Source organism: Nerophis ophidion, linkage group LG02, assembly GCF_033978795.1.
Source record: "Nerophis ophidion isolate RoL-2023_Sa linkage group LG02, RoL_Noph_v1.0, whole genome shotgun sequence".
NCBI classification, from domain to species: domain Eukaryota; kingdom Metazoa; phylum Chordata; class Actinopteri; order Syngnathiformes; family Syngnathidae; genus Nerophis; species Nerophis ophidion.
Window position 1 is genome coordinate 36,468,369 of NC_084612.1, and position 14,492 is coordinate 36,482,860.

Below are 14,492 nucleotides of genomic sequence, written 5' to 3' on the forward strand. Positions count from 1 at the left end.
GGTGTTTGGTTTTATCAAATAAATTTCCCCCAAAAATGCGACTTATACTCCAGTGCGACTTATATATGTTTGTTCCTTCTTTATTATGCATTTTCGGTAGGTGCGACTTATACTCCAAAGCGACTTATACTCCAAAAAATACAGTAATTATTTTCTGCTTGGAGTGAAATATAACAATATGTGTGTGTCGGTTGTTATCAGGTCAAGTAATCCAAAACGGTTGAATGAAGGCAACTCTGGAATACAATATGTTGTTCCCATTCAACCTTTGTATATAGTATAAAACTATTTTCACACAAAAAAAAAACAGGTTAACCAGCCCTGCAAGGTGACTTTTTTTTTTTTTTTTTTTCTGGAAGGATTCAACTCTCGTCGAGACTCGCTCATTTCTACTCGCTGGTCGCTACTCCCTTGTCGCTAATTGTAACTCGCTCGTCGTTACTCGCTAGTGAAAAGCACCGGAAAGTAACACAAAATATGAGGAAAAAACATGATTGCAAAGCTACATCTCAAAGTGTCATGGTGCATTTGGATTTGATCAGAGGTTGTTTGCATTTTGAGAAAGTGAACAAACTTACTAGTAATTTCTAGGATGTTATATGAAGAAAGGTTAGGAGTAAATAAACTTTGCTTCTTCCGACTCCCTTTCGGATATGTTGAACTGTAAACAATTTTGATGTAACTTTGTAAGCATGCCTGAAAATTGCTGCTTAGCTGCATATCACTGTGTAGGAATATTATGGCTTCAACCCGAATGAGAACATCTATACCAATGGTGTCAAACGTATGGTCCACAAGCCTGGTGTAGGCCCGCGAACAGGTTTTATCCGGTCGCAGGATGAGTTGACTAAGTATAAAAATGAGCCCAAATTTTTGAATGAAAGAAACTGCTGTTCTAAATGTGTCCACTGGGTGTCGCAATAGAAATTATTTGTATCTTTGTAGATGATGCTACATATGTAAAAATAATAAACACCAGGATGTTAATGCACCAGACGAGGAAAATGAACAAACTACACAAAAAACATCCTGTAATTTGATTTTGATATTATTTTCTATCTTGATGGATTTAAAATTAACACCAATGAGTTGACTGATGAACATTATCACATAATTTATTCAGAAAATGTAAACAACGACAAATAAAAATAGAATACTATTAAGCGCAACATGTAAGTGTAAAACCCAACAACATTATGATTTGTACAATTTCAGAATGTGATAGTTCTATTTTTAAACAAAGTAAAAAATCTGTAGTAGGTCTTTATTTTAAGTTATCGTACTGTGATTTTACCAGTACCACTTGGGAGTATATTTTTTTTCAATGTGGTTCCCGATCTAAAATTAGTTTGACACCCCTGATCTACACGAAAGAACGAGCTATTATGCTGAGTTTGTGGAAAGCAATGGCAACAAAACAAAACACTCGGACCCAGTTTTTCCAACCTGGGAGAACAAAACAAAACTTCAATATGTTAAATATTTATTGAAGTGCAAATTTTGCTGATAGATCTGGGAAAAGAGAATTTTACATCCATTTTATTTTAATGTTTGTTTAATTATGTGGGATTAAAAGTTATTTACTAGAGATGTCCGATAATGGCTTTTTTGCCGATATCCGATATTGTCCAATTCTTAATTACCGATACCAATATCAACCGATACGATATATACAGTCGTGGAATTAACACATTGTTATGCCTAATTTTGTTGTGATGCCACGCTGGATGCATTAAATAATGCAACAAGGTTTTCCAAAATAAATCAACTCAAGTTATGGACAAAAATGCCAACATGGCACTGTCATATTTATTATTGAAGTTACAAAGTGTATTCTTTTTTTTAACATGTCTCAAAACAGCAGCTTGGAATTTGGGACATGCTCTCCCTGAGTGAGCATGAGGAGGTTGAGGTGGGCGGGGTTGGTAGGGGCGGGGTTTAGGTGTGTGTGTGTGGGGTGGATTGGGAATAGGGGGTAGCGGGGGGTGTATAATGTCGCGTCCCGGAATAATTAGTGCTGCAAGGGATTCTGGGTATTTGTTCCGTTGTGTTTATGTTGTGTTACGGTGTGCATGTTCTCCCGAAATTTGTTTGTCATTCTTTTTTGGTGTGGGTTTACAGTGTGGCGCATATTTGTAACAGTGTTAAAGTTGTTTATACAGCCACCCTCAGTGTGACCTGTGTGGCTGTTGACCAAGTATGCATGGCATTCACTTGTGTGTGTGTGAAAATCCGTAGATATTATGTGACTGGGCCGGCACGCAAAGGCAGTGCCTTTAAGATTTATTGGTGCACTGTACTTTGTCCTACGTCCGTGTACACAGCGGCGTTTTAAAAAATCATAAATTTTACTTTCTGAAACAGATACCGATAATTTCCGATGTTACATTTGAAAGCATTTACCGATATTATCGGACATATCTATTATTTACCTTTCAATTACAATTGTAAAAAATACTAATTAGATAAATAGGATATTTTACGCATCATATATGCAAAAGAATAGCAGCAGACAACTGATTTGGGTTTTTTAATAATAATATTTGCAGTCAGAGGGGTTAGTGCGTCTGCCTCCCAATACGGTGTGTGAATGTGAGTGTGAATGTTGTCTGTCTATCTGTGTTGGCCCTGCGATGGGGTGGCGACTTGTCCAGGTTGTACCCTGCCTTCCGCCCGATTGTGGCTGAGATAGGCACCAGCTTCCCCCGCAACCCCAAAAGGGAATAAGCGGTATAAAATGGATGGACATATATAGGATGGATAAAATTTACTTATAGCATGTGTTTACAAATTATTTCGAAAAAATAGTAAGCACTCCTATCATCTACAGCAGGGGTTCCAAACACGCGGCCCGCGAGACATTATTTATGCGGCCCGCACTTTGATATGACAATTTAATGTTGGTGCGGCCCACGAGTTTAACATGAACGGCGCTTGATAGGTCATGCTTGCCAACGTCCCCAATTTTCCCAGGAGACCCTTGAATTTCAGGGCACCAATTCTCTCAAAGCCACCGTCAATTTTTACCACATCAACAACATTCAGGGAGTGCCATAATGGCACTGCCTTTAGCGCCCCCTACATCCTGAACTTACAGCGTGCAAGACCAGTTGTATGTTGCATCTGGCCATGTGAGACGCACGTGTGTTTTTGCAAGATATATTTGATCAACAGCTACACACGTCACACTAAGGGTGGCTGTAAAAAAAACTTTTAACACTGTTACAAATATGTGCCAGACTGTGAACCCACATCAAACAAGAATGACAAACACATTTCGGGAGAACATCCACATCGTACCACAACATAAACACACCAGAACAATTACCCAGAAACCCATGCAGACCTAACTCTTCCGGGCTACAATATACACACCCCCACCCTCCCTACTTGCGTCGGTTGATGTTGTATAGTGTAGCCCTGCAAGGTGTTCTGGGTATTTGTTCTCTTGTGTTAGGGTGCGGAAATTCTCCCAAAAAGGGTTTTTCATTCTTGTTTGGTGTGGGTTCACAGTGTGGCGCATATTTGTAACAGTGTTAAAGTTGTTTATACGGCCACCCTCAGTGTGACCTGTATGGCTGTTGAACAAGTACGTCTTGCAGCCACTGACGTTGTTCTGCACATGTCTCACACAACATGGTACAGAGCCGGCACATTGGTTGTGTGATATAAAAGCGTGCGTGATGACATGTAGTGGAGCAGTAGTCTTCTTTTGGGGGTGCGTGGACCCCTGGAGGTACTTGAAGATATGCCAAGGGACAAGTGAGATTTTTTTTTTTCGGCACCCCTTAATAATGTCCGCTGCGGGGAAATTGGGAAAAATTCGGGAGAATGGTTGCACCGGTAGATTGTCGGGAGGTGCACTGAAATTCAGGAGTCTCCCGGAAGAATTGTGAGGGTTGGCAAGTATGTTGCTAGGGCGGGAAAGCCATTCATAGAAGGTGAATTCATTAAAAAGTGCATTTTAGATTTTTATCAGGAACCTTTTCTTGCGGCCCTGCCTCACCCAGTTTCTGCATCCATTGAGTTTGAGACCCCTGATATACAGGATCTTAAACATGCGTTTTTGTAATAGATCCGTAAAAACAGCAAGATTTCTGACATTCTGTAAAAAACAGCTGTGACTTTGCAGCAGATCTTTAAGTGCATTGCATTAACATTATCTGTTAACTAAGAATGATAGCAAAGTTTGGCCCCATTTTCCTTAACTTTCTGGTCCCAGCACAGTTTAGTTGAATACAAGCCCCTGCGCAGTTGTGGGTGTACCCTGTTTTTCAGCTTAGATAAGATAGGCTTCAGCCCTGGCGACCCTGCAAATTATACGTGGGTAGTTTCAGTCATAAATAATGTAGATCATGCAGAGGGGAAAAGAGAAATATAGGACAGTGTTGTTTCACCTGACTGAATCCAGTAAAGATGCAGAGACTTTGCCTTAGTTGGCTGGACAAGTGGCTACATGATCTTCCTTATCCAAAACATTTTGTCTTGAAATGTTCAGGTTTTTTGTAAAGCATGCCTCCATACAGTATAGGATACTACATAGGAGCTTCCAGTTGTCACATAACACTGCAGAGGTGTAGGACAGAACTCCACCTGATTATCTGTATAACATGACGTTTTTAGTTTTATGCTCGACACATTTATAGACAAAAAGTCTGTTAAAGTTCAGTCTCTTTGGAATTCAGACTGACTAGAGCCCTAATATGAGCCCAGCACACAGACTGACTAGAGCCGTAATATGAGCCCAGCACACATCACTTATGTCTGGATCCTCATTAAGGGTTGCAACAGGAAAACCACAGTAGATCGATGCAAGCACTCATTGAAATACTTGGAATTTGGTGAATTTTAACAAGGATTTTTAATGTACTGTACCACTCCCTAGTGTGAGCCCATATTGACCTCCTTTTAAGTTATCAAATATATTCCCTTCCCCACTAGAATTATATTTTACATGGCATAATATCGCCCTGCGATGAGATGGCGACTTGTCCAGGGTGTACAAGGCCTTCCGCCCGATTGTAGCTGAGATAGGCACCAGCGCCCCCCGCGACCCCAAAGGGAATAAGCGGTAGAAAATGAATGAATGACATAATATTACATTCAAATACTTTGAGGCATTCATTCTCGATGTATATCTTTTTATTATTATAGTTGTATTTTGCATCATACTGAGAACGGTTTCTAATGTTTTTTTTTTGTCCAGTGGTACATCCACTTACAAGTACACCGCCAATTTACGAGTAACAATTATACTATTTTATACAAATGTGTCGATAACAAATATTGTATCAAAAATAAACAATACAATATACAACAAACACTACACTACTTTCATGAAGTTTACCTTGAAATCTGGACTTTGACGATATATTCTGCGAGCTGCTTTTCTGTCAAAAGCACCATCAACAGCTTTTCCATATTTTCATGGATAAATGTTCAGACATTATGTTAACACTGTTGGCGGGCATTATAGCCTTTATCGACTCCTTCTGCTTCAATATAGCAGATTGTTAAGTGCTATGCTTGTACTGCTTAGCCAAGTGGGCCACATGCACACCTCTGTCATGTTTTTCGATGATTTCTTTCTTATAATGTTTTGTTTAGGGATGGGTACTGCAATCTGCACTTTTATAGGCATCAACCATATTCCAATTTTACTATTATGTACATAAAATCAAACAGTACCATATTTTGATACCTTTGTTGCGCATTTTGTAGACTAAACACCGGCTCAAACACTTGCCTGGGAAAGAAGTTGTCATTCAGCACTCAGACCGGACTCGACCAAACTGCCTCGAGGTAATACTGCAATTTTCCATTCCTGATAAAAAACACTCAAAATTGCAAAATTACACCAAAATTGCCCAATTATGATTTTTTTTAAAGTCGGATTTCCCAGCTGACTGTTAACACTGCAAATAATTTTTTTTTTTTTTTTTTATCCAACTCCAGTGTAAACGCGCAGGTGGCTTCACTGTGGCATTGATGTCATTTGCATGCGCTGTGCGATAAAGTGAAAACAAAGGAAGTTGACCGGTAAGGAGGCGCTACTACGACAAAATAAAATAAAAGTCGTCACACGTTTAAAATTTGTGTTTCTTCACGTGAAAAAAAGGAAAAACATATAATGTATAAATGGCTGTATATAGTGTAATATATTTGGAAGGGTTCTAAACCATTTAATGGCTGTTAAGGAGAGGAAAACAATGCACATCAGCATGGGGGGTGGGGGGGGCATGGGGTGTATATTTTCAAATATTTCTTATATATATAAATAATCCGTTTATGATTGAGTATATCTGTTCAGCCACCGTGTTAAATGGAGAAGTCTGATCTACAAAATTTGCAGGCAGCATATCTCTTCCCCTTTGAGCTGTCCTGGATGAACTGAAATGATTTTTTCCAAGCATTTTGGAACTTGCAAGTGTACTTCTTCTTACTCGCCGTCACCATGTCTCTTCTTCGTTCTTCTGCTTCGTCTCTGTTATGTTTTTGGACATTACTACTTGCCGTACTTTTGAAGCAATGCATGATCGGAATTCGGATGTTGTGTGTCAGTGTATTAACGTGCCAGCTGGAATAAACACATGCTGAGAAATAGCTCTGTGCCTGCCTACTTTATGAGTTATAGATAAACCTACGGATAATGGAGACATATATAATAGTCTCCTTTTCAGGTGAGAGAGGACGCTAAAGGCAGTGCCTTTAAGGCAGGCCCCCAATATTGTTGTCTGGGTGGAAATCGGGAAAAATTCGGGAGAATGGTTGCCCCGGGAGATTTTCGGAAGTGGCACTGAAATTCCGGAGTCTCCCGGGAAAATCGTGAGGGTTGGCAAGTATGGCCACAGCGTCAATTACGGTCCTTCAACAATTGCTATTTCTTCAGAATCAAAATACATATTCATATATTACATATAGCTAATTATTTACACACATTTAACAAGTGATGCACTGAAAATGTGGTTGTCTTAAATAGACTTTGCTCACCAACACTGGATGTTGTGATGAAATGTCTACTTCAGTTGGCGACTGCGTCTTTCCCCGCGCACACAAGTGACGTAGCTCGCCCGAAGCTGACGAAAAAGTCATATATGGGTCTCATTCAAGTTGTATGGCGTTGAGACTAAGTTTACATTTGAAAAGATCAGATTCAAATCAGATTTTGACTACCTCCTGATGTAGCCTGAATCTTTTGCAAAAATATCAGATTTGCAGAGCTTTGGAGCATTTAGACTGGCAAAAAATATCACGATTGGATGATTTACTGTTGGTACATAAAAAATGTGTAGATAACAAGTATTGTATAAAAAATAAACATTACAATATACAAAAAAAAATGACAGTACTTTTATGAAGTAAGATAATATAAATGCATTGAATTATATTCATATAGTGCTTTTCTCTAGTGACTCAAAGCGCTTTACATTGTGAAACCCAATATCAACGTTACATTTTTAAACCAGTGTGGGTGGCACTGGGAGCAGGTGGGTAAAGTGTCTTTCCCAAGGACACAACAACAGTGGGGATTGAACCTGGAACCCCCAAGTTGCTGGCACGGCCACTCTACCAACCGAGCTATACCGCCCAATGTACAGCGTTTACCTTGAAAAGTGGACTTTGACGATATGTCCTGCGAGCTGATTTTCTGTCAAACACACCATCAACAGCTTCTCAATATTTTCATGTATAAATGTTTACACATTATTTTAACGCTGTTGGCTGGAATTATAGCTTTTGTCGACTCCATCTGCTTCACTATAGTGCAGATTGTTAAGTGCTGTCATGCACACCTCTGTCATGTTTTTCGATGATTTCTTTCCTCGATTTAAATGAATATTGTAGCGTCCCGGTATAGTTGGTGTTGCAAAGGGTTCTGGGTATTTGTGTTGTTGTGTTTATGTTGCGTTGCGGTGCTGTTGTTCTCCCGAAATACGTTTGTTGTTCTTGTTTGGTGTGGGTTCCCAATGGGGTGCATGTTTGTGACAGTGTTGGTGTTGTTTATGCGGCAACCATCAGTGTGACCTATGGGGCTGTTGACTAAGTACGCATTGCTTTCACTTGTGTGTGTGTGTGTGTGTGTGTGTGTGTGTGTGTGTGTGTGTGTGTGTGTGTGTGTGTGTGTGTGTGTGTGTGTGTGTGTGTGTGTGTGTGTGTGTGTGTGTGTGTGTGTGTGTGTGTGTGTGTGTGTGTGTGTGTGTGTTCCAATTTAACATGATCATTAAAGCTGGTAATAATCGTATGAAACCTGTCCAACGCCACAGTGTGATCAAGCATTATGGGCATGATATGCAGCGCCTCTTCTTGGTCTGACCATGTAAGCTACACCCCACTAAAACACACACACACACACACACACACACACACACACACACACACACACACACACACACACACACACACACACACACACACACACACACACACACAACAAAAAGATAATGTTATGTTTAGGGATGGGTACTGCAATTGGCACTTTTATAGACATGAACCAACTGTACTATTATGTCCATAAAAAAAGACAAGGACTCCCTTCATTGTAAACTGTGCAAGACTATTACTGTCTTCTCCTAAATTACATGTGTCACTGCAGCCACCTAGAGGACTGGAGTGGGACAGCACGACAAGCTTAATCAAAACAATTCAGGATTGTTTGTGTCAGCGTTTTGCGAATTTCCTGTACATCTTGTAAATAATGCTGGACATATAATAGTGTTGGATGGAAGAAGAAGTATTGAGAGCGGCCGGTGAGCGAGTGTGTATCCGGCAAAAGAGGCGTTCTGCACGGATCGCGTCGGTCCCTCTCCCCGCCTCTGATTGGCTGCAGCGCCAAGCTGGCCGCCTCTCCACTCCTTTCTCCCCCTCTTCATGAAATGTTCCTGGATCTGGCGGAGCTTTGCGATGGGTCAAGAGAGGTAGCGTTCACCTGTAGGAACCTGCATTAATTGGCCCTTTTTCAACCTCAAGATTTCGGATTATCAGTGGGAGACTTTAACACTTTTTCTTATTTTATTTTATTTTTTTCAAGAAAGGATTCTGCAACCTGCATGGAGGGATGTGGGCATGGCTTGCAGCAGGAGAACCAAAACTTTGGTGTCCACATGCGTGATTCTGAGCGGCATGACCAACATTGTGTGTCTGCTCTATGTCGGCTGGGTCACTAATTACATCGCTAATATTTACATTAAAGTCCCCATGCCTTTTCCGGAGAGAAAGTTAGAGGAGGGGGACAAAAGAGAAGACACTCTCCGGATCATAGAGAGACTTGATCGCCTGGAGAATGTGGTCAATCAACATATACAAGGTAATTATATCAATATATATATTTATTTATAAACTGGGACCCTCATGCATGACTTCACCTGCAGTGCCAAGTTTATCCCTCAGAGTTGCAACATGAACATCATAATGTGACTAATAAACATTACCACAGTAGGTGCACCTGCACTATTTACGAGAGGCAACCAATACAATTAATGCCTTCACAAAATAATATTTGATGAGTCTTATTACCATGCTATACATATTATTGAGTTTATTTGTGTGGTTGTTGTAAGCAAAAAAAAGTGATATAGTCACATTAATATGACAGTTAACAATTGATTTTTTATCAGACTGTTTCGTCTTACTCTTGTCTGAAATGGAATGTGAATTTTCTCAATTGCTCATTATGCCTGACTAAATCCTGAAGTCAATCATGATAACATAAAGTAGAGAACGAGGAAAATAAGTGTATTTTTATTTGGCATTTCAATGAGAATGTGGTGGATTTGCAAATAGACTTCACTTAATACGTCCTTATTATTAGTCAGTGATGGAGCAGTAGAAAATGGATGGATTTTCTTCAGTGTTTGTACCTCTCATGTTCATTTACATGTTGCCCAAGCTCAAAGCAGAAGGCTATTCTTAGATAAATATGCAGTGTCAAGCTCATCATATTTGACATTGCTGGCAGGAGAGAATAACCACTGTTTTAATGCTTTTAATACAGCAGCAGGTAGTGTTTTTATCCACCTACACGCTCAGAGAAATTTTATGACAGTCTTTAAAACTTGCCTAGAATTCTTTTTCTATGCTTCCTCCACACTTTCCAGTCACTGTATGCTTGATTACACACATTCAATTGATCTCTTTTCTATAAATAAAATATTACTGTCACGTGTGGCAGGTAGTGTTTGGGTGTTTGTAGTCTTTTAGGTCTTTGAACTACTCTAGCACGGTGCTGGCTGTTGCCGAAGAGAGACAGAAATCTATTCATGGTGTTGGGAGCGCTGAGACTCTAAGCTAAGCTGGGCTAAACATTCCTGTTGGAGCCACGCGTCCCCATTCCTGTTTGGCACCCACAGGCTGCGTGAGGTGGAGCGTTGTGCAGGTCGATTTAGCTCCAAAGTATGACTTGCAGTGAATTCATGCCACGTTGTTAGAAAAAAAAAGTTCAAGCTGAATGTGTTTTAGAAACATGCATGCACTTCCCTCTCCATCAGAGCTTACTTGGAATATATATGTTTAAATGCTGGGACACAAACACATTTTCCCACGATTGTTTAACTATTCTGCGGCAAAACTAGGGCTGCAAATCTCAAGGTATTTTACAATACATGGCTCCTGATAGGGATTGGCAATATGGCCTGAAATGTATATCGCAATAGAGAATGCAGCCTTCTGCGATAACGATATATATCACAATATTATTTGGTTCACTCCGGGTACTTCGGCTTCCTCCCACTTCCAAAGACATGCACCTGGGGATAGGTTGATTGGCAATACTAAATTGGCCCTAGTGTGTGAATGTGAGTGTGAACGTTGTCTGTCTATCTGTGTTGGCCCTGTGATGAGGTGACAACTTGTCCAGGGTTTACCCCGCCTTCCGCCCGATTGTAGCTGAGATAGGCACCAGCACCCCCCGCAACCCTGAAGGGAATAAGTGGTAGTAAATGGATGGATGGATGTAAAATTGATGATAGAACCATTTCAAAGACTCCTAATTCAGCTGCCGACCTATGAGGTAACATACTAATTTGTGGTTGTATTATTTTCTCAGGGCTTCACGGTGGCAGAGGGGTTAGTGCGTCTGCCTCACAATACGAAGGTCCTGCAGTCCTGGGTTCAAATCCAGGCTCGGGATCTTTCTGTGTGGAGTTTGCATGTTCTCCCGGTGAATGCGTGGGTTCCCTCCGGGTACTCCGGCTTCCTCCCACTTCCAAAGACATGCACCTGGGGATAGGTTGATTGGCAACACTAAATTGGCCCTAATGTATGAATGTGAGTGTGAATGTTGTCTGTCTATCTGTGTTGGCCCTGCGATGAGGTGGCGACTTGTCCAGGGTGTACCCCGCCTTCCGCCCGATTGTAGCTGAGATAGGCGCCAGCGCCCCCCGCGACCCCAAAAGGGAATAAGCGGTAGAAAATGGATGGATGGATGGATTATTTTCTCAAAACTGTTTTTAATGTACCTGCTAATTTACTGTTAATATCCGTTTTCTTTCTGGAGGAACATGGTTCTGTCAACACTTCTGTTAAAATATGATAAATACATATTCTTCTGTTATTTGGACACTTTGGACACTGATGAAACACTCAGTGTTTACAGCCATATACTATTTAAAAACAACAGGAACTATATATATTGTCATTTTAGTAGGTAGACATATTTACGTGGCACTTTACTGTTGTGTTTTCTTTTCTTTTTGTCTACGCATGGGAGAGTGCGAAACAAAATTTCGATTCCTTTGTTTGTCTTTACATGTAAATCAATCAATCAATCAATCAATGTTTACTTATATAGCCCTAAATCACTAGTGTCTCAAAGGGCTGCACAAACCACTACGACATCCTCGGTAGGCCCACATAAGGGCAAGGAAAACTCACACCCAGTGGGACATCGGTGACAATAATGACCCAGTGGGACGTCGGTGACAATGATGACTATGAAAACATGATACTGTGAAAGATCAATCCATAATGGATCCAACACAGTCGCGAGAGTCCAGTCCAAAGCGGATCCAACACAGCAGCGAGAGTCCCGTTCACAGCGGAGCCAGCAGGAAACCATCCCAAGCGGAGGCTGATCAGCAGCGCAGAGATGTCCCCAGCCGATACACAGGCGAGCAGTACATGGCCACCGGATCGGACCGGACTCCCTCCACAAAGGAGAGTGGGACATAGAAGAAAAAGAAAAGAAACGGCAGATCAACTGGTCTAAAAAGGGAGTCTATTTAAAGGCTAAAGTATACAAATGAGTTTTAAGGTGAGACTTAAATGCTTCTACTGAGGTAGCATCTCGAACTGTTACCGGGAGGGCATTCCAGAGTACTGGAGCCCGAAATGAAAAAGCTCTACAGCCCGCAGACTTTTTTTGGGCTTTGGGGATCACTAATAAGCCGGAGTCCTTTGAACGCAGATTTCTTGCCGGGACATATGGTATAATACAATCGGCAAGATAGGATGGAGCTAGACCGTGTAGTATTTTATACGTAAGTAGTAAAACCTTAAAGTCACATCTTAAGTGCACAGGAAGCCAGTGCAGGTGAGCCAGTACAGGCGTAATGTGATCAAACTTTCTTGTTCTTGTCAAAAGTCTAGCAGCCGCATTTTGTACCAACTGTAATCTTTTAATGCTAGACATGGGGAGACCCGAAAATAATACGTTACAGTAATCGAGGCGAGACGTAACAAACGCATGGATAATGATCTCAGCGTCTTTAGTGGACAGAATGGAGCGAATTTTTGCGATATTGCGGAGATGAAAGAAGGCCGTTTTAGTAACGCTTTTAATGTGTGCCTCAAAGGAGAGAGTTGGGTCGAAGATAATACCCAGATTCTTTAAATTGACAAATAAAGCTGACTTGACTTGACTTGACTTCACATTAGTTTTTGGCGATTAAAAATTTGGGTATCGATCCAACACCAAGTATTGGTCATACCAATATTGATACTTAAAATTTTCAAAATCATGCATTTTTTTTATCACAATATATAACAGAATGGTGGTGTGTTGATTTCAATTACATATTTTAATTATTTCTTACTATTGGCTCTGATTTTAATCCTTTGTTTTTAACCTTTAAAGTGATCCTATATTCAGGGACTTATTTTCTGTGCTTGTAAACAATGACAAAAACAACAAAATATTTTTTGATTGTACCTTACCACTGTGGTTTCGACCTGTTGCTATACTAATTGATATTGTTACTGTCGATCCGTCCACCTCTGTTTACATTCAAGAGCTCTAGCTAGCGGTTAGTATATTCTCCTACAGTGTGAGTATACCATTCTTTGCTATTCCTCGTCCTCCAGGGAAGATACTTGCAAGAAACATAGTTTATTTGCTGCCATGAAGGCAAGGATTACAGACTTATAAGTGGCTTTTCGCTGTTAAGGGACATTAGCCGCTGGCAAGAATGCTACTTTGCGTTGAGGACGCTTTCGTTCACTTGTCGCTCTCACATTTGCGGGACACAGCTAGAATGTGTCAACATGTATTATCACAATATAACAATAGAATTAAAAGCTCTATCATTAGCCAAACTTATATCATTCATATCCCCCGCGACCCCACAAGGGAATAAGCGGTAGAAAATGGATGGATGGATGTTGTATATCATCTTTACATGGCGCAACACTACTCCTACGATGTGAAGCATGTTTAGTTCTTACTTTTCCACTAGTCCTCCAGTGATAATATTACTTGTACGAAACATAGTTTATCTGCTGCCATGTAGACACAAATGAATTATCCCGGGAGGGACATTAGCCACTCGCTCGCTCTCTAAACGTTTGCTTGTTGTTGTCAAATTTACGGGACAAAGCTAGAATGTGTCATGCACATGCATTTTCACCATATAACTACAGTCTATCGTCTGCCAAATTTATATATTTTTATATTGTATACTTTGGTAACACAACAGAGTACTTTACATGGCTCACGATAACGATATGATATATGGAAGTGCTGCAATATGGATGAAACAAACTAAACAACTTAATTGTATAGGTTATATTTTGCAGCATAATTTAAGTAGTTGTAAAAAAAAATATTACTGTTTTAGTGCAACATACATGTAAATGTAAACAGGATCTTTTTTTAGGTTTCGATTTGAAACTCATTCAGACAACATCTTATGTCTTTAAAGTAAATCGAATTTACATTGTAGAAACATAACAAAAATAGATATTTAACACACAAAAAGACCAACATTTGTCTTACTTGGCATCACTAGCCAACAAGGTGGGTGGCTGTATAGAATTTACTTAGACCAGGGGTAGGAAACCCATGGCTCTCGAGCCAGATGTGGCTCTTTTGATGACTGCACCTGCTTAACTCGATAAGTAATGAATAATTCCGCTGGTAATCACAGTGTCAAAAATAACATTCAAAACATAAAACATTCTCATGCATTTTAATCCATCCATCCGGCTTCAATCGCACCTGTTCAAGAAGTCGCATTAATGGTAAGAAGTATTTTATTTATTATTGGTTAGCTTCAGAATAA

The 14,492-nt window shown here is 40.3% G+C and overlaps 1 protein-coding gene across 1 annotated transcript in view; it reads left to right on the top strand.

Annotated features, from left to right (window-relative positions):
• Nucleotides 1–8,876: 8,876 nt before the first annotated feature.
• galnt18b (UDP-N-acetyl-alpha-D-galactosamine:polypeptide N-acetylgalactosaminyltransferase 18b) overlaps nt 8,877–14,492 on the top strand; it is a 294,528-nt gene continuing 288,912 nt past the window's right edge. The window contains exon 1 of the mRNA XM_061882872.1: nt 8,877–9,304. Within this exon, the coding sequence (XP_061738856.1) occupies nt 9,064–9,304 (241 nt within the window). The 5' untranslated portion in view covers nt 8,877–9,063. The remainder of the gene's footprint in view (nt 9,305–14,492) is intronic.